At 38.2% G+C, this 23,626-nt stretch overlaps 1 protein-coding gene across 3 annotated transcripts in view; it reads right to left on the bottom strand.

Moving 5' to 3' along the window:
* GRIA3 (glutamate ionotropic receptor AMPA type subunit 3) overlaps positions 1 to 23,626 on the bottom strand; it is a 459,549-nt gene that overhangs the window by 40,512 nt on the left and 395,411 nt on the right. For all 3 annotated transcript variants that reach the window (XM_063937238.1, XM_063937239.1, XM_063937240.1), the window contains exons 11-12: positions 17,257 to 17,630; positions 12,444 to 12,642 (exon numbers count right to left, since the gene is read on the bottom strand). In XM_063937238.1, the coding sequence (XP_063793308.1) occupies positions 12,444 to 12,642; positions 17,257 to 17,630 (573 nt within the window). The remainder of the gene's footprint in view (positions 1 to 12,443; positions 12,643 to 17,256; positions 17,631 to 23,626) is intronic.

The following is a 23,626-nucleotide window of genomic DNA, read 5'->3' as shown; positions in this document are numbered from 1 at the left end:
CATTCAATTATATGTGCCAGCAATAGAGAATTCATGCGTACCAGATAGATGAAATTAATCATGCATATCATAATCAAGGATTCCTTCCGCTCCACAATTTGTCTCAACTGCTCAGATGTCCCCAAACAAATTAATGTCTGCTCTTATATAAAACAGGGGGAACATTTATTTCATACATGTAATGGTACACATAGTAAACAAATAAAAATGAATAAAAGTGTAAAATAAAAATAAAATGGGGGGGTTAGCTTAGCAGCACCAATGTGAATATCCAATGTTCAGGAAGAGCCAGGTAAGGAGTCCTCTATGCATTTTGCCCTATACAGGCTTCATCAGGAGCAACTACAGGGAACACAAGTGGGGCTTAATATACCCCTATCTATCAAGATTATTGTTTCAATTATTCAATCCATATCCGGTCCGTGATGTCACCGGAACCGGAAGTGAATTCTGGACATTACAATATCTTTAAAACCATCTCAAAGGTACCACAATTAGAGTTAATCATTATTATATAAAACTAACTTATAAGAACTGGTAATCACAAACCAACTTTTCTAAAAACTATCATATTCAGGGATGTGGCATCCCCAGATGTGACATCTCGCCGCCGGAGCTCTTCTGTTGTGTTAGCGACTGTGATCAGAGGCGCGTCATACCTGGATGTGGGAAGTCAAGGTGGAATGCACAGTGTTCAAGTTAAGGTAGAATGCACAGTGTTCAAGTCAAGGGCGAACGCACACGTGGGCCGGAACTATATATATTGGAATGCATACGGTCCTATTCCCACATCTGTTCCCTAGTAACCAATCTTTATATATAAACAAATGAAAAAGGACTTCTATTATTTGTATTAATATGTGGCTATAGATGTTTTGGTGAACTAAGTATTTCTAACTCTGCAAGATTACATGTCATCAAGCAGGTTATAATATCTATGGACCACTTTGACCATTAATAGAATAAAACATACATATTGGAACATACATATTAGAAGTATTATTTGTTTCTAAATTAACAATGTATATAAATATAATTAAGAATGCAGTACAGTACATAATCATCATCATAAATACACAAACAGTGGCAAACATAGCCATTTCATAAAAGTGTAGTCGTGAATATTTTATCACAAAATGCCTGTATATATTTGTGATATAATTTCCTGTAATTCCTGTTTTCAAGTTTTTGTATTATTTATAAGAAAGGGGCAATTTCATATCCCTCATTATGGCCTACCAGATTCAATGTATTTAAAGTAAAGATCCAGTACATTTCCCTCTGGGATAATAATTTCAAAAGGTCCCCCCCTCTGGCTCCTAATTGTACATGTTCTAAACCTCTAAAGGTAAACGTATCTGTTTCAGACTTGTGATGTGTTGAAAAATGTCTAGATAATGGATGACTGTGTATCTTATTTTTTATGTTCCGGATATGTTCTTGTATGCGTATTTTCAATGTTCTCTTGGTTTTACCTATATATTTTAGTCCACATCCACATTCTATGAGGTAGATAACAGAACTGGTGTTACAATTAATAAATTGTCTGGTTTTGTATTATTTTGAATTGTCCGAATCCCAGAAGGTTCTCCTGTTCGGGTTCATGAATCTACAGATGATACAATGGCCACAATTATAAGTACCCGCGCACTTTGGGAGTATCTGAATAGTGCTATCCTTCATCTTCAGTTGACTGGGTGCCAAGATCTCCTTCAAATTACGCAATTTTTTAAGAACTACTTCTGGGCGATCCGGAAGCACATCCCTCAATACAGGATCCAATTTCAATATGTGCCAATGTTTGGTAAAGGTACTTCTTATTCGTTTTTCCTCATAATTGTAACGTGTGATGAAAGGCACCACAAGATTTTTCTCTTTCTTCTTTATTTTCGTTTCTAGAAGATTTTTTTCTCTCCAGTGTTTCACTTTTCGCTAATGCTGTATTGATCAAGCTTTCCGGGTAGCCTCTTTCCCAAAATCTTTTCGTATAAACCATGGACTGTTCTTTATATGTCTCTAAATCCATACAATTTCGTTTAATTCTATATAGTTGCGAAAATGGAATGTTGTTCTTCCAACGTGCGGAATGTGAACTTTTATAGTGCAGATAGCTATTTGTATCTACTGGTTTTATGAAATTCTTCGTGACTATCTTTGGACCTTCATTTGATAACTCCAAATCCAAAAATTCCACCTGTGATCTGCTATTAGTGTTAGTGAATTTTAAATTGAGATCATTGTTTTGTAGAGATCCCATAAAATCATCAAAAGTGTCTTCATCACCTTCCCAAATCCCGATAATATCATCAATGTATCTCTTATACAAGTGGATATTTGTTAGAAAGAGGGAGTTCTTATATATATTTATCTCTTCCCACATGCCCATGAGTATGTTTACATAACTCGGTACAAAAACTGTACCCATGGCTGTACCGCAGGTCTGTAAGTAAAATTGATCCATGAATTTAAAATAATTGTGGGTTAAGATGAATTGTTAGACTACAAATGAATGCTCGATGTTCCTCCATTATATTTGGGTCCTCTCTCAAGATGTTATGACATGCCTCAATTCCCTTTTCATGAGTAATGCTGGTATAGAGTGATTGACCATCGATGGTTGACCATAGATACTCCTTTTTCCATTCAAAATTTTCAAATAAATTCAAGTCACTGGTTGTGTCTCTCAAAAAAGCTGGAAGTTTTTCAACATTTAAAAAGACATCTACATACTCCGATAAATGTGAAGTTAAAGAGTCAAACCCCACTATTATTGGTCTGCCAGGAGGTGAATCCAGACTCTTGCAGATTTTAGGAAGATGGTACATTATGGGGATAATGGCATTGCTGGCTATCAAGTACTGGAATTCATCTTTGGAAATTATATTGGTACGCAGTCCTTGTAATAAAATTTGTCTTAATTCAGTGGTGAAGTCTTCTGTTGGATCCTTCGTGAGTGCTTTGTATGATGTTTCATTGCTCAATATTCTCCTTGCCTCTTGTATGTGGACATCCCTATTCTGGATCACTAGACCTCCACCCTTGTCGGCTGTTTTCATTACAATATCTTCATTATTCTTGAGTTCCTTGAGGGCCTGTTTTTCTGCATTAGTCAAAATACTCTTTCACTCTGAAGTCCTCTTGTTCAATTAAATCCTTTTTGACAAGGTCATAAAAGATATTGATGTGTGACCTCTTTGATTCTAGCGGGTAATATTTGGACGGTTTCAATCCAGATTTTTTAGAATAATAATTGGTTAGTATGGCGTTGTCTTTTCTGGCGGAATGCCTTTTCAGGGTTAACTTCCTTACGTATTTATTGAGGTCTACAAACATCTGAAATGTGTCCGGTTTCTGAGTTGGTGCAAATGTTATCCCTTTTCTCAACAAGGAGATCTGTGGCTGTGTAAGAGTATGTGTTGATAGGTTGAATATGCCTCTTGCAGAGTTAGGAATACTAAGTTCACCAAAACATCTATAGCCACATATTGATACAAATAACAGAAGTCCTTTTTCATTTGTATACATATAAAGATTGGTTACTAGGTAACAGATGTGGGAATGGGACCGTATGCATTCCAATATATATAGTTCCGGCCCACATGTGCGTTCCACCTTGACTTGAACACTGTGCGTTCCACCTTAACTTGAACACTGTGCATTCCACCTTGACTTCCCACATCTGGGTATGATATGCCTCTGATCGCAGGCGCTAACACAACAGAAGAGCTCCAGCGGCGAGACGTCACATACGGGGACGCCGCATCCCCGAATATGACAGTTTTTAGAAAAATTAATTTGTGATTTCCAGTTCTTACAAGACAGTTTTATATAATAATGATTAACTCTAATTGTGGCACCTTTGAGATGGTTTTAAAGATATTGTAATGTCCAAAATTTACTTCCGGTTCCGGTGACATCACGGACCGTACATGGATTGAATAATTGAAACAATAATCTTGATAGATAGGGGTATATTAAGCCTCACTTGTGTTCCCTGTAGTTATTCCTGATGAAGCCTGTATAGGGTGAAATGCATAGAGGACTCCTTACCTGCCTCTTCCTGAACATTGGATATTCACTGCGGTGCTGCTAAGCTAAGACTCCATTTTATTTTTATTTTACACTTTTATTCATTTTTATTTGTTTACTATGTGTACTATTATATATATGAAAATAAATGCTCCCCCCTGTTTCATATAAGAGCAGACATTAATTTGTTTGGGGACATCTGAGCCATTGAGACAAATTGTGGAGAGGAAGGAATCCTTGATTGTGATATGCATGATTAATTTAATCTTTCTGGTATGCTGGCACAGATAATTGAATGAGAAATTACTGCACCATGAGGTGTTCGTCTTATTCTTATTGATTGTAGATCATCTTGAGAGAAGCACGAGACAGACAATTGTGATACGCTCAACTGATTTACCTATCTGGTACAAAGAATACTTGCTTAAGTGTTGTTTGTGGTCTAAGCTTGATGGGAAATATTACACTATGAGGTGCTTGTTTCAACTTTATTGATTCCATATATATATATATATATATATATATATTGATTATTTCAGAGGTTCTCAAATGCAGTCTTCAAGGAACCCCAATGGTCCAGGTTTTAGGTCTATCCATGGCTCAACACAGATTCTTAAATCAAATTGACTGAGGTACAATACTAATTAAGTCACCTGTGGCCAAGTATAGATATTCTCAAATCCTGGACTGTTGGGGTGCCTTGAGGACCATGTTCAAGAACCTCTGTATTATTTCATAGATCATGCTTTCAGGTCAGGAGGTAATGCCACCCGAGTTTGGCGGCAGTGTGGGATGCTGGCCGAACTCTGACTTTTTTTAAAGGGGCAATCCTTTACAAGGAATGGTTTTGCCTTGTAAGTGATTGCCTCTTTAATAAAACATCAGAGTTTGCCCAGCATCCCACATGCCCACCTAACTTGGGCAGCATTACATCCCGCCCTCAGTCTAGTTCATAATCTACAGTAGCTAGCCTTTTCCACAACCGTCCTTTTTTTTCATATCCATGAAAACTTAATTTGTGCTCCATTGGAGGCTTGGGGTACACTCTTATCTCTTTTTAAAGGTAAGTCCTGGATAAATTGATATAATGTGTTAGTATTAGGGATGTTAAGGACCCATGTAATGAAGTTCACCTGGATGTGGTGTATGGACCCACATTGTTTTGCCAAATTTATGCTAAGAACTTCACTTATACATCATGTTAATTGCAAGAGCTTATCAAAATTATTTTGACAATTAGAATTCATAGTGCTTAGAGTGTGCATTTGCAGTTTTCTTTTTCCTGTGTAGTATGAGAAGCCTCAACATGGTAGCACCTCTTATTATGTTTAAAAATAGGGCATGCAGTCCAAGTTCCACATTTCTCTATATTTGTGTATATATTGTACACTTGAAGATGAATCGCCTTCATTTTTATATTGGTACCCCTTCAAACTACCCTTAGGTGATTTCAATAAGCACAGTTTCCAACATTGCTGACTACATATTAGAATGGGCTCTAATTGAAGGTATGACCTGGATACCCCTCTTTGAATACTCTGATCCCATCATTGGTTAACATTACACTATCAACAAATTTGCAAAGATTCTTTCTTGCATGTGAAGATGTGTTTTCGTCTAATTTAGGAATGAAAAATTCAGTGGAAGAATCAGATTTTCTCTATTACATCACATTTTTTAGGTACACACAATTAACAAAGGCGGTAATAGCAATATCTGTACAAAGTAAGATAAGTGAAAATTTCAATGAATCTCTGTAGAAATGAAATATTCACAAAGTGTAGTATTTATTTATGAAATGCTAATAAAAATACAGAAATGCTTAAAAAATGCAAAAACTAAACTTTAGAAACTCATAACATTTGCAATAAGCAGTAAAGTAATTATTAATAAAAAATAAAATGTAAAGTCACTTTTCTTTAGGGAAGTAGAATGTTGACACTTTACATTTGTAACATTGTCTCACTGGTCTCTCTTAAAAGGAACCAGCAATAGTCACAAGACAGACACAGATGCTCCCCAATGCTGAGAATTCTGACAGGGGTTGGTTAAGTAAACTAAACCCCCCACCACCACCTAACTCTAACCCTCCCTTCCTACAGTCTAACCCTCCCACCCAGCATAACCCTATCTCTCCCTGGTGGGGCCTAAACCTAACCCCTCCTGCCTGCAGCCTAACCCTCCCTACCCTGCAGCCGTATCCCAACCCTCCTTATGGAGCCTAACCCTAAACCCTCCTCCATTCAGCCTAACCCTAACTCTACTCTCCATGCAGCCTTACCCTAACCTCCCCAATGGTGTCTAAACCTAACCTCCACTCCCAACAGCCTGACCCTAGAAGTCCCAGGCATAGTTATGGTCAGAATGCCAACTGTTGGGATTCTGGAATCTGCATTCCGAGTGATGTCGGGATTCTGGCACCAGCATTCTGGCCACATGTAGGGATTCCAGTGCCTTGATTTTAACTGGTAGCATCCCGACTGCCGATATCCTGATCGCATCCATCAGGATATTTTGGTCAAAAAGTTTCCCCTTTTCATAACTTACACTACCTAGGTTATCAGGGAAAAAGTCTAGATGGGAATGTTAAAAGTGAAGTTTGAATAACATTCTACAATCCATATTCTTGTAGTTATCCAATAGTAGTTATTTCATGATGGACTTGGTAATTGGCAATTTTTTTGCTCTTTAAGAGAAACCATAAAGAAGGTAACAGACTCATTTTCTGTCAAATTAGGGTTAAATATTTAACCCATTAGCAGTTTTCTTATTTGGGAGCCAACAAATATTCCTTATTTTAGCTTTGTTTTATATAACTTTGGAAAGTTTTGTTTGAGGTATCTGAAAGCCTGGCCTTCTTGATCCAGTGTTTTCACAAAATCCTTAATTAGGCCCATATTTTATGTGGCTCAACCAATGGAGTGGATAATACTTGATGATTTTCTGTCCATCAACATAGATTTCTATCTCTGGCCACTTCTTTCTGACATAGTGATTTTAAGTTTCTCTGCTATTTCAGTGCTGTAGAGATTTATTGAAATTTTCACTTATCCATTGACAAAGAGGGCAAAGCAGATAACTTCTTCTCTATATGACTCCCTTATATCCATACCTTGTCACCTAAGACTAGGTCTACTTCAAATAAAGAGATGATCTAACCTTTGGGGGTCATTCCGAGTTGATAGCACGTAGCAACTTTTTACTGCTCGTGCGATCAACTAGACGCCGCCTATGGGGGAATGCATTTAAGCATAGCAGGGCTGCGATCACTTGTGCAGCCCTGCTATGCTAAAAAAGTTTTGTGCAGAACAAGACTAGCCCTGCAGTTACTTACCTTGTGCGATGGATCCAGCGATGAAGGTCCCCGAACTGACGTCAGACATCCACCCTCCAAACGCCTGGACAGGTCTGCGTTCGGATCTCCACGCCCGGAAAATGGTGAGTATCCACCCCGGAACACCTCCCTGCTGTCAATCTTCTTGCGGTTGTGCTAGCAATCAATGTCTTTTTTCTTCTGGTCGTTGGCCTGCGACGGCTGTCGCTGGGCAATGACGCGCGTGCGCATGCACATTTCTGACCCATTCACACTGCAGTGATGAACCGCAGCCTGCGAATATCTTGGAATTACCCCCTTTGTCTGATGGGACCCCTCAAATCTGATATAAACATGTATTGTCAACAGATACTATGCTTTTACTGCTACCACACTCCTTCTATGTACAACACAATTTCCTCAGGGTTATTTCTGGTTGATACTTAATAATGGGGATTATTTCTTTAATTTTGTTAATCAGCATGGGCTGATTTGTATTTGTAATGTGCTGTAAATTTTTGCTGTATTATGTTTTTATTTCTTGTTTCTTTCAGCAAGCAAATATACTTAAAAAAATATTTAAAATTATTTAAAAAAAATATGTGGTGAGACAATAAAAGGATACAAGTAAGATATTGTTATGTTTTCAGTAAATGTTGAATGAAGTCATGTACAAGCAAACAACAAAAAAAGAAATGTTAATGTTATGTTAAGATGGATCACCTTTAAACTCACATTTTCCCTTTGGAGGGTTGTCTAGAAAGGTTGGACTATGTTAACTTTTGCTCAAGTTCATAGGTTTAGATGAAGATAAAGCTTTGCTGAATTTTGAAGGACTTTGAAAATCAAATAAAACAAAATAAAGGTAGGAGCAAAAACGAACAAGAAAAAACAAAAAGCAAGTTAAAGAGAAATTTGATAAAGCTAAGATACATTGAGGTTAGTTAACATAAGGAAATTATAGATTAGCACCTGTTATTAAAAGCAAACTAAGTAAAAATATTGTAGTAAAAATAATGTAGGGGAAAAACTAAGGAGTAATTGGGCTATGCATCTTGCCATAGATAACAATGGAGTTTTAGCTAATATTTTGTTCCACATGTTTGATCCTAAGAAGTCCATAAATATGCATTGGCTTCAGGGTCAGACTGACCCAGCAAGGGACTGGGGAGATCCCTGGTGTGCCCCATGTACTCTTATCTCTGCCCCCTCATGCCGTGAGTTGAACCATTGGTGGAAGATTTTGAAACATTTTTATCTTCACAGAAATACTGGAGGCAGTTCACAGTCCCAATGCCCACCTCCAACTCATGTTATGAGTCCATTCTTAGACTTAGTATTCTGCACCGCACATACAGTAGAAGAGGAGCTGAGAGAAGGAGAACAATGGCTTCAACCATGTAGATGCCAATTATGGTCTATCAGGAGAAGAGAAGCCAAAATAAATGCAAATAAAGGCAGCCTATCTGTGCTGGTGAGGGTTGTACTGTATACACTGAAGTGCTAAAACTTATTAAGAGTTGCAGGCAGCTCCATATGTGGCTGCATTTAACAAATATTAGCAAATTGGTCATATACTATAGCAGCCATACACATGTCCTCCTGGCATCTTTTTTATAGTAACTATATATTATTGCACCAAATTAATGACATTAGGAGCATAAATAATTATCAGAATAAGATAAAAGTACATTTTTAGTAGGTGAAGTACAGATGTGTCCTCAGTCCCTCCATTGTTAACCAGTATTTTACCATATTCAATATAAAATACTTTTACTTACATACAAGGCTATTAAACAAACTTTTACCAACATTTATTATTTATTATTACCAGTCATTTATATAGCACATATTCCGCAGTACTTTATAGAAAATATTTGGCCATTCACATCAGTCCCTGCCCCAGTGGAGCTTACAATCTATATTCCCTACCACATGTACAAGCATACACTTTCACGCTAAGGTTAATTTGTAGGGAACCAATTAACCTACTTTTGGATTGTGGGAGGAAACCGGAGTACCCGGTGAGGCAAATATACATCTATTCGCTCATCCCAAAATAGCCCCCTGCCTTACCTCTCCACTCTGCACAAGAGCTACGTATCTCATCCACACTTATTACTCACTCCCATTCAAAATTACAGGACTTTTTCTGGGCTGCACCCACTCTGCGGAATACCCTCCCATGCCACAATAAGACTCACCTCTAGTCTCCAAACCTTTAGGCATTCCCTGAAAACTCATCACTTACGATAAGCTTATCAAATTCAGGACCCACCCACATAACCTTCAATGCCTCTCTATCTAATTACATCCCCTCTGTACAGTCCACAAATAACCCCACATATATTGTGTTTCCTTCACTGTCACACCGTCCTGACACTTGGCCAACATTGCTGGGTGACCATATCAAACTATATTAAAAACCTTTGCAATCTGACAGGATCATTATGCAATAGGTAGCACCTATCCTTGTGTATCAATGCCTATTTCCCTACAGATTGTAACCTTGCGAGAAGGGACTTCCTACCTCTATGTCTGTCTGTTATTACCCAGTTTTTTTCTATTATTGTTGTTCCAATTGTAAGGAATATGCTGTGCTATATATAAAACTGATAATAAACAAATGGTATGGGGAATTACACTGGTATTTGAGGGAGTCTTTGGTACTGGTCTATTTGACGAATGTATGTCCAGGCCTGCAGTAATGTATATGTATCCACTCCTGCATACGGTTCTTTAACTCTACGGGGGTTTATTTATGAAGCATTGAATTGTAAATCCCTGATCGTGTTTATGCTCAAAATTTAAAAAGGTTTTACTAGCTTAGTTTTGCTAGTAAAATGACTGCTCATTTAAATTTTGGACATAAACATGATCAGAATCGCCAGGTTTTGCAACCATATGCTTTGTAAAGAAACCCCTGGAGTTGAGCTGATCTTGCGTCCACCACAGGGTGACCACTTTTCCTTTAGTAGAGGGCTGCCATTTGGTGTAATACATGTAGTTGACTCCTAGTATTCATTCCCCAGTGGGCCTTTCAGGCGTCATTCTGACTTGATGACCAAACCTCCCCAATGGCTAGTTACGTGTTAGAGATGTAATGCTGGCAGTCAGGATCCTGGAGGTCAGCATCCCGATCACAGGATCCCGGCCACCAGAATGCTGGTGGGGGCATTTTGGACACCCATGAATAGGAATAGCTCCTGTTTGCTGGCATTCCAGCTGGCAGCATCTTGACCACTGGCAGTATCCTGACCACTGGAATCCCGACCGCCAGTAAAGCAACTACTTCCCCTAGTTACACACCTTTAGTGGGCAGCTGACACTGTATTTCCTTGGTGGATGCAAAAATGATATGCCCAAAACAACTGAATTCCCCTCTGTGAGCCTAGGACAATGACAATTGTTGCAGGACAAGTTCAGCTTTCTAACTTAGCTAACACATTTTGCATATTTTATTTATTGTAAAACAAAGTTTGATATATGCTAGACCCATTAGACTTCTGGGTTTACTGATAATCCATCCCGTTGGTGTACTAATGAAACTACAGTAAGCATAGTTAACAAATTCTCACAAAACAATGCCATGTAATAACTTGAAAAAGCTGCATTGCAGCTGAAAGAAAAGTTGCCAAAAAATCCCAAACTTTGAAGCTTTCCGTGTGATGTCATAAGGCTTATTTGCTGGTCTTTCAAACTCAGCAAACACATAATCAACAGCAGATTAAATGACCTGCCCTTATTACTTAACAGATACAGAGAGGGTAGAGCACAACAAACACAATGACAAGCAATACTTAAGAAGTTTAAAATCACTGTGCCCATTACAGATTAAACACAAGTGTATATGCAACAGTTACTACATCTATCTCCATTCCTTCTGACTACTTCCAGAATAACACAAAGGGTAGACAAGTCTAGATCATAAATTTGTAAACTCTGTACATTTCTGAAATATTCCTGGGCTTAGGGTAAAGCTCCACAATTCTTTGGACCCAGAGGGGCAATCCAAACTTTTCTACCTGATTGACTCAGATTTCTATTTCAAGACTAGTAGGTCTGCATACTTTTGCGCTATTCACGCACCAATTGGAACTCTCGAACTGGCAGCCAATGAGGAGCAGCCCCTGATTGGCTGCCAGTCTGTGCCAGATGTAGAATGATAGGCAGACTGGACGTGGGGGGTTCACAATCAGAGCCGCACTGAAGGGACAGAGCAGCCGTCGCCTCTGACCACAGCTGCCTCCTCTGTACCGCCACCGCCAATGACCACAGGCTCCTCCACACTGCTGCTGCAGCTGCCCAATGCCGCCTCCTCCATTCCCCCACCACCAACCACAGCCTCCTCTGCTCCCTACTGTATATCCTTCCTGTCCCTCTGTCACTATCCCCTGTCCCTCTGTCATTGCTCTGGCCCTATGTCCCTGCTGTCACTCTCCCTGTCCCTGCTGTCACTCTCCCTGTCCCAGTGTTTTGGCTCATTCTGTGTGGTGTAATGTGTATTTTGGCTCATTTCATGTGGTATAATGGGAATTTTGGCTCATTCCGTGTGGTATTATGTGAATTTTAGCGCATTCCTTATGATGTAATGTGAATTTTGGCTCATTCTGTGTGGTGTAATGTGAATTTTTATTCATTCTGTGTGGTGTAATGTGAATTTTGGCTCATTTCATGTGGGTTAATGTGACTTTTGGCTCACTCCATGTGGCATAATGTGAATTTTGGCTCATACTGTGTGGCGTAATGTGAAAGGGGCACCAGTACTAGATAGTATAAGGGGGTCCTATTATTGTGGTGCATAATGTGTATAAGGGGTATACAGTGTGGTACAGTACACTTAAGGCCACACACCTTTTTCCAGAGAGCATGCACATAATTAAAGCCTTCACTTTTCCATACCCCACTTCAAAATTTCTACTTCGACCACTGCATCCAATAGTATGTGAGGATATGTCCACCCTCAATCTACCCAGTGCAAAGCAGCATGTATGAATAATGTGTGGATACTAAGTATTTTGTTTATACTTATACTCTTTTATGTAACACTATATGGCTTGAAACCGATTGATTTTAATCCAAAATCATTAAATGAACCTACCCGAAAAAATTCTTTGGTAGATCCTGAATCCAAAGTGCCATATGCTATTTCTGTTTGTTTTGCTAGATCCTCTGCACTTTCTATGGGAGACACCATCCTTTCCACTGTAAGGAAAGCAGCCAAGTTGGCAGTGTAGGAGGAGATTATGATTAAAGTGAAGAACCACCATACTCCTCCAACTATTCGCCCAGAGAGAGATCTGTAAAAAAAGACGATTAGATATTTATCCAGATAATCCAGGATATGCTTCTCTACAAGACAAACATCAACAGTTCCTAGAATTAAGACTGCTGAAAACAATAACAGCAGATGTTCCAGTAGTCTAAATAAATTGCAAACTATAGGTCTGATTTATGTTATCACCAGCACTAGGAGAATTATATAAAAAATGTAAAACAAAAAAGCTAAATTAAAATATGTATTTTTAATTATATGCACAGCTGTGTGTCAAATGATGACTTAAAAAAAGCTAGAATTAATACTATCCCATGACCTAACAGTAAAATAATTTAAAACTGATTTTTTTTAAATACATGTAGTTGTCTTGGTACATATATATATATATATATATATATATATATTTTTTTTTTTTTTTTTTATATATATATATATATATATACATACATACAGTATATGCATCATTGCAATGTATGTGTTGTACAGTATTTAAATAATAATGTCATTTTGATATTGATATTGTAAATTTAACATAAAATAATGACACAAACATAAAGCTGCATACCTTTAAAGTCGATGATAAAAGGAAGCACAGAAGCAAATGTTGAGAAATTTAAGAATGTGTACAAAAAAAAAATAGGAGAGATTGGAATCAAAAAGTTAAAAATGATCTTTACTACTATGAAAATAAACAGTGTTTAATTAACAGGTGCAGGAACATTCTTTCTTCTGATGTCATAATAAATGTGCTGTATTAACAGTTATTTCCATCACAATCAAAGCTACAGCTTACTTAGAGGAAGTTTCCCCCCCCCCCCCCAATATTTGGTGTTTGTACTGTATTTGTTATGCCTTATGTACCAATATTGCTAACTACTGTACGTAACACTGAAGCATTTTAAATTCAGTTCAGGTTCAGAGTGTGTTTTAGCTGTTCACACACACTATGCGAGATATTGGGCTAATTGCCGCACAAGAGCAATTTAATTAGTGGAGATTATTTTGCATGTGAATGCCCATTGCTGGACTGAATCTCACAGTATCATGAACTGCGTGAAGTCCAGAAGAAAATGGCAAAATCAGTGGTTTGTGTGATGGAAAAACTCATTGATTCCACAGTTTATGTGGAATCAGTGGGTTTCTGCATGTGAACCCCTGATTTTTAGGTGTGGGAAAAATACTTTTTAATTGAACAGCTTTTCCTCGCATTGCAAGGATTTCAGCTGTCAATTAGCCACGGCTAATTGAATATCCTGCTATGGGGGAATTCATTTGTTTTTCTTATGGCCAACACTAGATGACAGCCAATGGCAGCAACTCAATTATTCTGCCGTTTGGGCACCCAGCAGCCATGGAGGACACATTTTTTCTTGCAGCCTCCTGAGGTTCAAGAAAAAACTGTATGCAAAAATGTGTCCAAACAGTATTCTGGATGCCAAAGCAAGACTTTAGATGGCTTTAACTGTTTTATGCAGCTAAACCCTGTCTGTATGGGTGTGACATGCGCGATATGCATGTGTGCCCAAACAACAATTGAATAGTAATAATTGTTTGGGTGTCTTAAAAGTCCAGTTTAAATGCAAAAATTAGATGCCCAAAACAATTGAATTCCCCTCTGTGAGCCTAGGACAATGTTAGCTTTCTAACTTAGCTAACACATTTTGGCTATTTTATTTATTGTAAAATAAAGTTTGATATATGCTAGACCCATTACACTTCTGGGTTTACTGATAAGCCATCCCGTTGGTGTACTAATGAAACTATGCATAGTTAACTAATTCTCACAAAACAATGCCATGTAATTCAAATAGAGAATAACTTGAAAAAGCTGCATTGCAACTGAAAGCAAAGTTGACAAAAAAATCCCAAACTTTGAAGCTTTCCATGTGATGTCATAAGGCTTATTTGCCGGTCTTTCAAACTCGGCAAACACATAATCAACAGCAGATTAAATGACCTGCCCTTATTAGTTAACAGATACAGAGAGGGTAGAGCACAACAAAGACAATGACAAGCAATACTTAAGAAATTTAAAATCACTGTGCCCATTACAGATCAAACACAAGTGTATATGCAACAGTTACTACATCTATCTCTGGGGGTCATTCTGACCCATTTGCTCGCTGCGTTTTAATGCAGCAGAGCGAACGGGTCCCTGCTGCGCATGCGCTGGCACCGTAGTGCACCGGTGCATGCCAGACGGCCAAAGGCTGTAGCAGGGATGCGATCGCCTCTGCCTGATTGACAGGCAGAGGCGATTGCTGGGCAGGAGGGGGCAGAATGGCGGCGTTTGGCCACCGTTCGTCGGTTTGGTCCGGCCAACGCAGGTGTGGCTGCACCGAACAGGGGGCGGGCCGCAGCGGTTGCGTGACGTCACACGCAGCCGCTGCAGGCTGGGGAGCAATGAGTAGCTCCCGGCCAGAACACTAAAGCTGCGCTGGCCTGGAGCTACTCTTGAAGTGCAAAGGCATTGCCGCTGTGCGATGCCTTTGTACTTCTGCGAGGGGGGCCAGACTGACATGCGGGGTGGGCTAGCCCTGTGCTGGGCATCCCCCCGCATGTCAGGGAAGAAGATTGTAGCTGTGCTAAATTTATCACAGCTACGATCAACTCGGAATGACCCCCTCCATTCCTTCTGACTACTACCAGAATAACACAAAGGGTAGACAACTCTAGATTATAAATTTGTAATCCCTGTGCATTTCTGAAATATTCCTGGGTTTAGGGTAAAGCTCTACAATTCTTTGGACCCAGAGGGGCAATCAAAACTTTCCTACCTGATTGACTCAGATTTCTATTTCAAGACTAGAAGTTCTGCATACTTAAATGAATCCATGTAATATTTTAAGTCATTTTGCACAGGAAGTTTGACACTCAGTCATAAACATAACAAAACTCTTGGCAATGGAGGTCATTCCGAGTTGTTCGCTCGCAAGGCGATTTTAGCAGAGTTGCTCACGCTAAGCCGCCGCCTACTGGGAGTGAATCTTAGCATCTTAAAATTGCGAACGAAGTAATCGCAATATTGCGATTACACACCTCGTAGCAGTTTCTGAGTAGCTTCAGACTTACTCGGCATCTGCGATCAGTTCAGTGCTTGTCGTTCCTGGTTTGACGTCACAAACACACCCAGCGTTCGCCCAGACACTCCTCCGTTTCTCCGGCCACTCCTGCGTTTTTTCCGGAAACGGTAGCGTTTTTTCCCACACGCCCATAAAACGGCCTGTTTCCGCCCAGTAACACCCATTTCCTGTCAATCACATTACGATCGCCAGAACGATGAAAATGCCGTGAGTAAAATTACTAAGTGCATAGCAAATTTACTTGGCGCAGTCGCAGTGCGGACATTGCGCATGCGCATTAAGCGGAAAATCGCTGCGATGCGAGGATTTTTACCGAGCAAACAACTCGGAATGAGGGCCAATATCTCAATGATCCCATTTCTTTAGTATGAACAATTTGAAGACATTCATACCTGGCTAATTCAAGCACTGAAGGTTTTTGGAATAAACTGATGAACTTGATATAGAAAATGATAAAAAATTCCAATCTAGTTATTTAAGTATTGCATCTTTCTGCTGTCTAAAAGCCACAATGCTTGACAGGGATAATGTACTGAGCTAAAGGTATGTAACTTTATCCATGGATTAAATGTGTATTACACTGCAACTCAAGTGAAGGCAATTCTCTCACTATAGTTACATATGAACTAAGATAATGTAAAGAAGAAATAAGAATGTAAAGAATGTAAAGAAGATCTTCTTGTTAAAATTAACAGAAATGAATAAAAAAAAGTACAACATAAATATTATAGTACATGGGTTGTATGTTTGATTCAAATGAAAAAAATTGCATATTCTTGATCATTTATATTGTTGTTTTGCTCTTTTTTTACATATTTACTTCTCATGTACTGTATGTATAGCTGGCTGTTAAGTAAAATAAATTTGGGAATGTCCTAGGGGAAAGTCAAAAGCTGTAGTTTAATTTTAAGTAAACATTAAATTTGTTGATTATTTGCTGACAATTTTATATAGTTACATTGTGAATTTGTGTTTATCCTATAAATGGCAATAAAAAGACTTTATGGCATAATAAAGAAAATTGTAACAGCCACGAGCAGCATGCAAAAATAACAGGACCTCAGAAAATAACAAAAGAGGGGGGAGCAGAACAATTACAGAAATGAAGACAAGAGCGTGCAATGACAAGCGTGAAGACAAAGGTAATTAAACTGCTGTTGCATGTGTCTTCAGAGCAATCAGCTGCTACATTTGCATAGCAACATATGTTATATGCACCAAGCAGATGACCGTAAAATGAGATATGCAGCAAAAACACGGTAGACCTCCAAGCATTGCTGAAACATAAAGACCCTATGCATTTTACAGTCTCAACATGGTGAATATAAGTTTTAATTGACATGTATAAAGGGCTTTGAGCTCATACCAATTATACATGATAGATGGTGGCAAGCAAAATGTTTTAATGATGTAGCTTAGCACTGAGGGATGTGAAGCAAAAAACAAAATTGGGAATTAAAAAAGGATTAAAAAATTAACATATATACACCATGGCATCAGTGTATTGTATGACCATAAAATGCAAGAAGGTAATGGAGTGATATGGAACAAACCTTGGAGAAATATCGCATCCTTGCTGCATAAAGGCACCCAGGGAAAACCACAGGCTGTTAAATATTCCAAACTCATTTGGAGGGTCGGGAGGGTTCTGAGGGTCACGAGCTTCATCTGTGTCTTCCAAGTGCCATTCATAAGGGCTGAATCTGCTCACTAGGAAAAGAACTACACTGACTCCAATGTACGCAAAAACTATACACATCCATATTTCATATGCCAAGGGATCCAGGAAAGAAAATACTCCTGGTTTTGATTTTTGAGGCTTCTTAATCATGATGGAGATGCCAAGGCTCATAAATGGTTTTGAAAAATCAATCACTTCTTCCCGTACCAGAGTAATGGTGAGCGGGGCGACAGCTATGTCTGCTCTCTGAAAACAAAGAAAATATTTCAATAAGTACAAATTGATTTCCAAGTCTTCCCTCAGAACTCCCTAACGGCTCATGACCTATTATTTACACCTATTATTTAGGTGTAATGGGAGTAAAAAGCAGTTTTTGAAGCAGATTAACAATAAAAATCACTTGTTATAATTAGACAGTAGTAAAATCCTGTCCTGCTGGATGGTGCTGAGTAACAGATTTGGGAATACCACAAGTGTAAAACAAAAATGTGAGCGTAGTAAATAATTACCTCAACATTAAAATAAAATAAATCCAAGAATATTAAACAATAATTTAAAAAAATAAATAAATAGTGGCCTGAATACTATAGTTCTTTCTGTCATAGCACAAACCATTGTATTATGTATAAATATAATTTGATAAAAATATTATTGCTATAGTTATCATGCAAAATGCTATTGAATATTACAGTAGTGCATTTGGTAGATATTTAAAACATTTGTAGTTTAAAATTTAGTTCTTATCGTATGAGTAGCAAAAAATGAACACAAAAATGGTCATATAGAAGAGAAAAAATAATTAAAATTGTTCCATACCACACACCTTTAAATGTTCCTTATTTCTTTTTGTTTCATTTTTTCAATTTATGTTAAAAGATTTGTTGTACTTTACCTAAACCTTTGCTGTGAAAAATATACCAGATACAAATAACTGATCAAATGCTATATGCATTACATATTCGCTTCTATATCCTCTATAATGGTAACATGTTCTCTGAGCTAGGTGGATCTGCCTGTCATTTGTATTAAGATCATAAATCAAGCATAAAGCCATTTAAAATTGCACTGTGAGCAAGCATTTTAAGAAAAGTGCTGGTTTTGTTTCTTTAAAGTGCGGAATTCATTATTATTTCATGACATTCACACCAGCTAACAATCCATAACTCAGGAAACATCAAGCGTTAAGCTCTTAAGGTAAATCACTTTAGATGATGTACGATGCTAAAAATAATACAGTAAGCAATTTTTAAACAAGAGTCAGGGTCATTATTTTTAAAATATTTTTTTCAGAGGCTAGTGCCAGGACAAATTCTGCTAAACACGTTGCAAGATGTTTTAAGTGAAGACCGATTACTCTGCTGTGCAGGCAGAAGACTTGAATAAAGGGGGTCATTCAGGTTTGTTAGCAAACTAAAAAAGTAAGCAATTTGGCAAACCATGTTGCACTACAGGTAGGGTTGTTGTAACATGTGCAGAGAGATTTAGATTTGGGTGTCTTATATTGTTTCCGTGCATAGGAAATACTTGCTGCTTATTTTCTACACTGCAATTTAGATTTAATTTTAAACCTACTCCACCCAAATCAAAATCTCTCTGCACATGTTACATCTGCCCTTCCAGCAGTGCAATATGGTTTTACCTAATTGCTTACTTTTTTTGGTATGCTAATAAACCTGAATAAGGCCCATAGTTTTAGATAATTGAGAATGACAAAATGCATACTTGTGCATAAATAAGCACATTAGGGTTAATAAGGGGCAGTAGTTACTAGTTCATGAACTATTTAATGACATACAGTAGACGTGATTAGGCAGCCCAACAAGGTAAGTTCAGACTAGACCAAAACGGTATCCGTTCACATGGTCGACCATGTTATGGTCGACAGTCATTAGGTCGACCACTATTGGTCGACATTGACATGGTCGACACATGAAAATTGTTGACACATGAAAGGTCGACACATGAAAAAGTCGACATGAATTTTGTAACTTTTTTTCTTTTGGGGAACTTTTCCATACTTTACGATCCCCGTGGACTACGATTGGAACGGTAATCTGTGCCAAGCGAAGCGAAGGCACCATGCCTGAAGCATGGCGAGCGAAGCAAGCCATGCGAGGGGACGCGGTGCACTAATTGGGGTTCCCAGTCACTTTACGCAAAAAAACGACACAAAAAAGGTAAAAAAAAACTTATATCGACCTATTCATGTGTCGACCTTTCATGTGTCGACCATGTCAATGTCGACCAATAGTGGTCGACCTAATGACTGTCGACCATAACATGGTCGACCATTCATACCGGAACCGACCAAAACGTAAGTTCATATTTGTACTATTCCTTTGTATCAAGTTATAACATCTACTCTAAATGCCACTAATGATGTCCTCCCTAATCCTACAACTGTAGCAAATCATCGTACCATATCCCAGCATTAATTATGTAAAATTAGAAAAATAAAACAGCTCCCTTTTTTGACACACATGCTGATGCAATGTTATCACAAATGGACATTTTTTTTTATCTTCCACTGCTCTTCATCCACAGGTCTTGTCCATAAAGCCACTGCATTAAACTACAACAGTAATGCATAGTAGATTCATTTAGTAAGTGCTAATAAATGGGGGCACAGCAACAAACACTGGAGCTGATGTACTAAGCCTTGAATAGTGATAAAGTGGAGAGAGCAAATCAGCCAATCAGCTCCTAACTGCCATGTTACATGCTGTGTTTTAGAAATGGCAGTTAGGAGCTGGTTGTTGGTTGTTTATCTCCTTTACTTTATAACTTTTCAAGGCTTTGTACATTGGGTCAAATGTATTTTATTATAATTATATGGTAATATCAATTCTTGGGGGACTAACACTGAAAATGAAATAAAAATGTTTAAGAGTCTCTGTGCTAATGTAAGAATTCTATTTAGGATTTTTGGGTATATTCACAGCTTATAAAGCATATTCCAAACCAAACAACTGCATACAGAATGAAGAACCTGTTTTAACATGGAGTTCAGGCCATAGTAATTTGTCTTAATATTGACCTTTCCCTAAGGGAATCAGGTAAAATGATAAGGATGTGAAAATGCTTTTATAAATGTGTTCTCTTGGGTGTAATAGGATAACAGGACAATTGAAATAAAAGAAATGAAATAGCACTGCATTCATTCGCATTATGGCTGCAGATCTTACTTCAGAGAAATAAATCAATGCTTTTCTTTTGATAAGTCTAAATATGATGCCAGCTCTTTAAACACACAAGTACAGTCAATATTTATTGACTTTTGAATGGATCAATTAACTCTCATGATAATACATGACCTCTGATGGACTGAAATGCAATTTCCAGCAAAAATTAATTTACTGTTTAACTAAAAGGTTGTATTCTCTGCAAGCCAATTTTTGGTCAAGCTGCGATAATACTACAGATCATACAATTTAGGGAAAAGAAGCAAATGGAAAAATGAATGAGTGTAATCACACAAAGGCATCCACATATGAGGAGGTGCATTCATGTGCAAGCACATTCCTGTATATATTACTAGGAAGTTATTTGAAAAATAAAACCAACACATAAATAAAACCTACAGTACTTTAGCTATTACATATAATAAATGATGGACAGATAAACAGATAGCTATAGCGTAAAATATGGAAACTGCACTCAAAGTTGTGAATCAAACACAAAAGTGTTTATTTACAGCATTTAAAATCTACAACAACATATCGGGCAGCCAAATGCCCTTTCTCAAACACCTGGATGTCCGAAATGTTGCTGTATATTTGAAATGCTGTAAATAAACACTTTGATGTTTGATTCACAACTTGGACTGTTGTTTTCCATCTCTTACACTGCATCTACTATATTCTGTCACGATTGATAAAACATTGACACTGCAGTGTCAATTTATTTTTACAAAAGAATGGTCACTCACCATAAGTGTACAATCTCCAGTTCCAGTATAACAAGAATAATGAATAGAAAATAGCCAGCACTTCATGAGTATACTCACACTATGGCAGCATCACAATAGATCTCTTTCTCAAAGGAAATCTGATATATATCTCAAAACATTGCTGTAGTAGTGTCTGGGGAAGATTAGTAATCGGGGGATGGCCACCACACAAAAATGATGATAACCAGCCACCCTGCTGACCAAACAGTTGCCCACAAATTATAACTATTAAAATTGTATTTCTGTTTTCCCCATGAAAATAATGCAATTCATCTACTTTTGCTTATTTAGGGAGACACTGTGGCTAATACTGTAGGATTTAGAAAGGAAAAGTAGGATCATTAATTTCATAAAGCGCATAAAATGGGAAAGTAATTAATCACTTTCCTATTAGAAGATATGGCTTTTATTTTGCGTACCCCCACTCACGCTGTTAAGGGGTATATGAAGCACATCAAGGAATAAAGATACCTTGATGTGCTTCATATACCCCATATTATGTGTATCTGACAATGTGGGGGCATATGATGTGTATCTGGCACTGTGGGGCATATAATGTTTATCTGGCACTGTGTAGGCATATAATGTGTATCTGGCACTGTGGGGGTATATAATTTGTATCTGGCACTGTGGGGGCATATAATGTGTATCTAATGCTCTGGGAGGCATATAATGTGTATCTGGAACTGCACTCCTGGGGGCATATGTGTATCTGGCACTCCTGGGGGCATATATTGTGTATCTGGCACTGTGGGGGCATATAATGTGTATCTGGCACTGCACTGCTGGGGGCATATGTGTATCTGGCACTGCACTGCTGGGGCATATGTGTATCTGGCACTGGTGGGAGCATATAATGTGTATCTGGCACTACTGGGGGTGTATGTGTATTTGGCACTACTGGGGGTGTATGTGTACCTGGCACTGCACACTATACTGGAGACATTATGTGTAAAGTACACTACAGTGGGCAATATATGTAAGGCTGCTAATTGTGTGTGTAGAGGGGTGCGAATAAATATATTTATAGTCTGATAATATAAAGTTGCGAGGCCACGTACACTTTTTCAGGAGCGCGCACTTTAAAATTTTCTTGCTCAGGGTGCTAGTAGGCCTGGAGCCGGCCCTGGTCTGTATATTACAGTGGGCACCGGAGCAGGACGCTATAATCCAGAGGGAGTGCTGGTCCATGTATTCATATTTTATATAAATATATATATATATATATATATATATATATATAAAAACACAAATATACTGTGAACATATAGTACATGTCTAAGTCAGAATTATGATATGTGCTTAGTTTGGAATACTACCAATTTTTTCTTATTACACATTAATTTGGGTATTTGTTATTTATTTTAGGACTCTGTCACAACAACAAGGTACTAGGATTGGAACTTTGGTCACCACCAAAACCACCAAAGTTCTAAGCTACATTTAGATGGATGTTTCCATTGGGGGGTATATGAAGCATATATATAAACAACCAATGAGCAATTTAATTATTGATGACGTAAGGTACAGTATATTTGCCTACTTTTCTCAGCTCCCCTAGTGAAGTGTGGAGGGGATTTTAATGAAGTTAACTCAGATGGGGCTTAATGATGTCATTTGTATCATAATGCTTCTATTACTGCTCTACTCATTGCATTGTGATAATGCAAAATGTACTGTTACACCATACTGGATATATCTCATTATGGGTGGATATCAGGAAGAGTTTCAGACTCTCATTGGATCCCAGGAGATCAACCACTATTTTGGGAGTTTATAGAACATTCCGGCAGAGCTAGAAAGTATGTTGTACAGTGCATGTGTAATCACCATAAAATCAAACAGATAATTATCTATAATTCCTCTGCACAGTTTTAAACCAGGCTTGGACATACTATAGCTCTCTGGCAGGGATGTGCAGTGAGGTCAATGGCTGGGGAGGTACTGGCTGGTATCAGAGCCAGATTTACACACACACATATGAACCAGACTCCCTTATAGATCCCCCCCACACACAGATCTTCCCATAGCACAGATCTCCCCTAGCACAGAAGACCCCCATCCCTTACACAGAAGGTGACAGTCCCTGCATAGTGAGAAGTTGGCAGCCACTGTAGCCTACATGGAAACCCCTTATCCTGTTATGGGACAGATGTATTAACCTAGAGAAGTCATAAGGAAGTGGTAAACCAGTGATAAGTGCAAGCTGATAAACGCAACAGCCAATTAGCGCCAATATGTAAATTAACAGTTAGGATGTGATTAGCTGGTGCATTTATCACCTTGTACTTAT

The sequence above is a fragment of the Pseudophryne corroboree genome, chromosome 8, assembly GCF_028390025.1.
Source record: "Pseudophryne corroboree isolate aPseCor3 chromosome 8, aPseCor3.hap2, whole genome shotgun sequence".
Classification (NCBI taxonomy): Eukaryota; Metazoa; Chordata; class Amphibia; order Anura; family Myobatrachidae; genus Pseudophryne; species Pseudophryne corroboree.
Note: the sequence above shows the minus strand (reverse complement) of the source record. Positions and strands in the feature narration are given on the sequence as shown.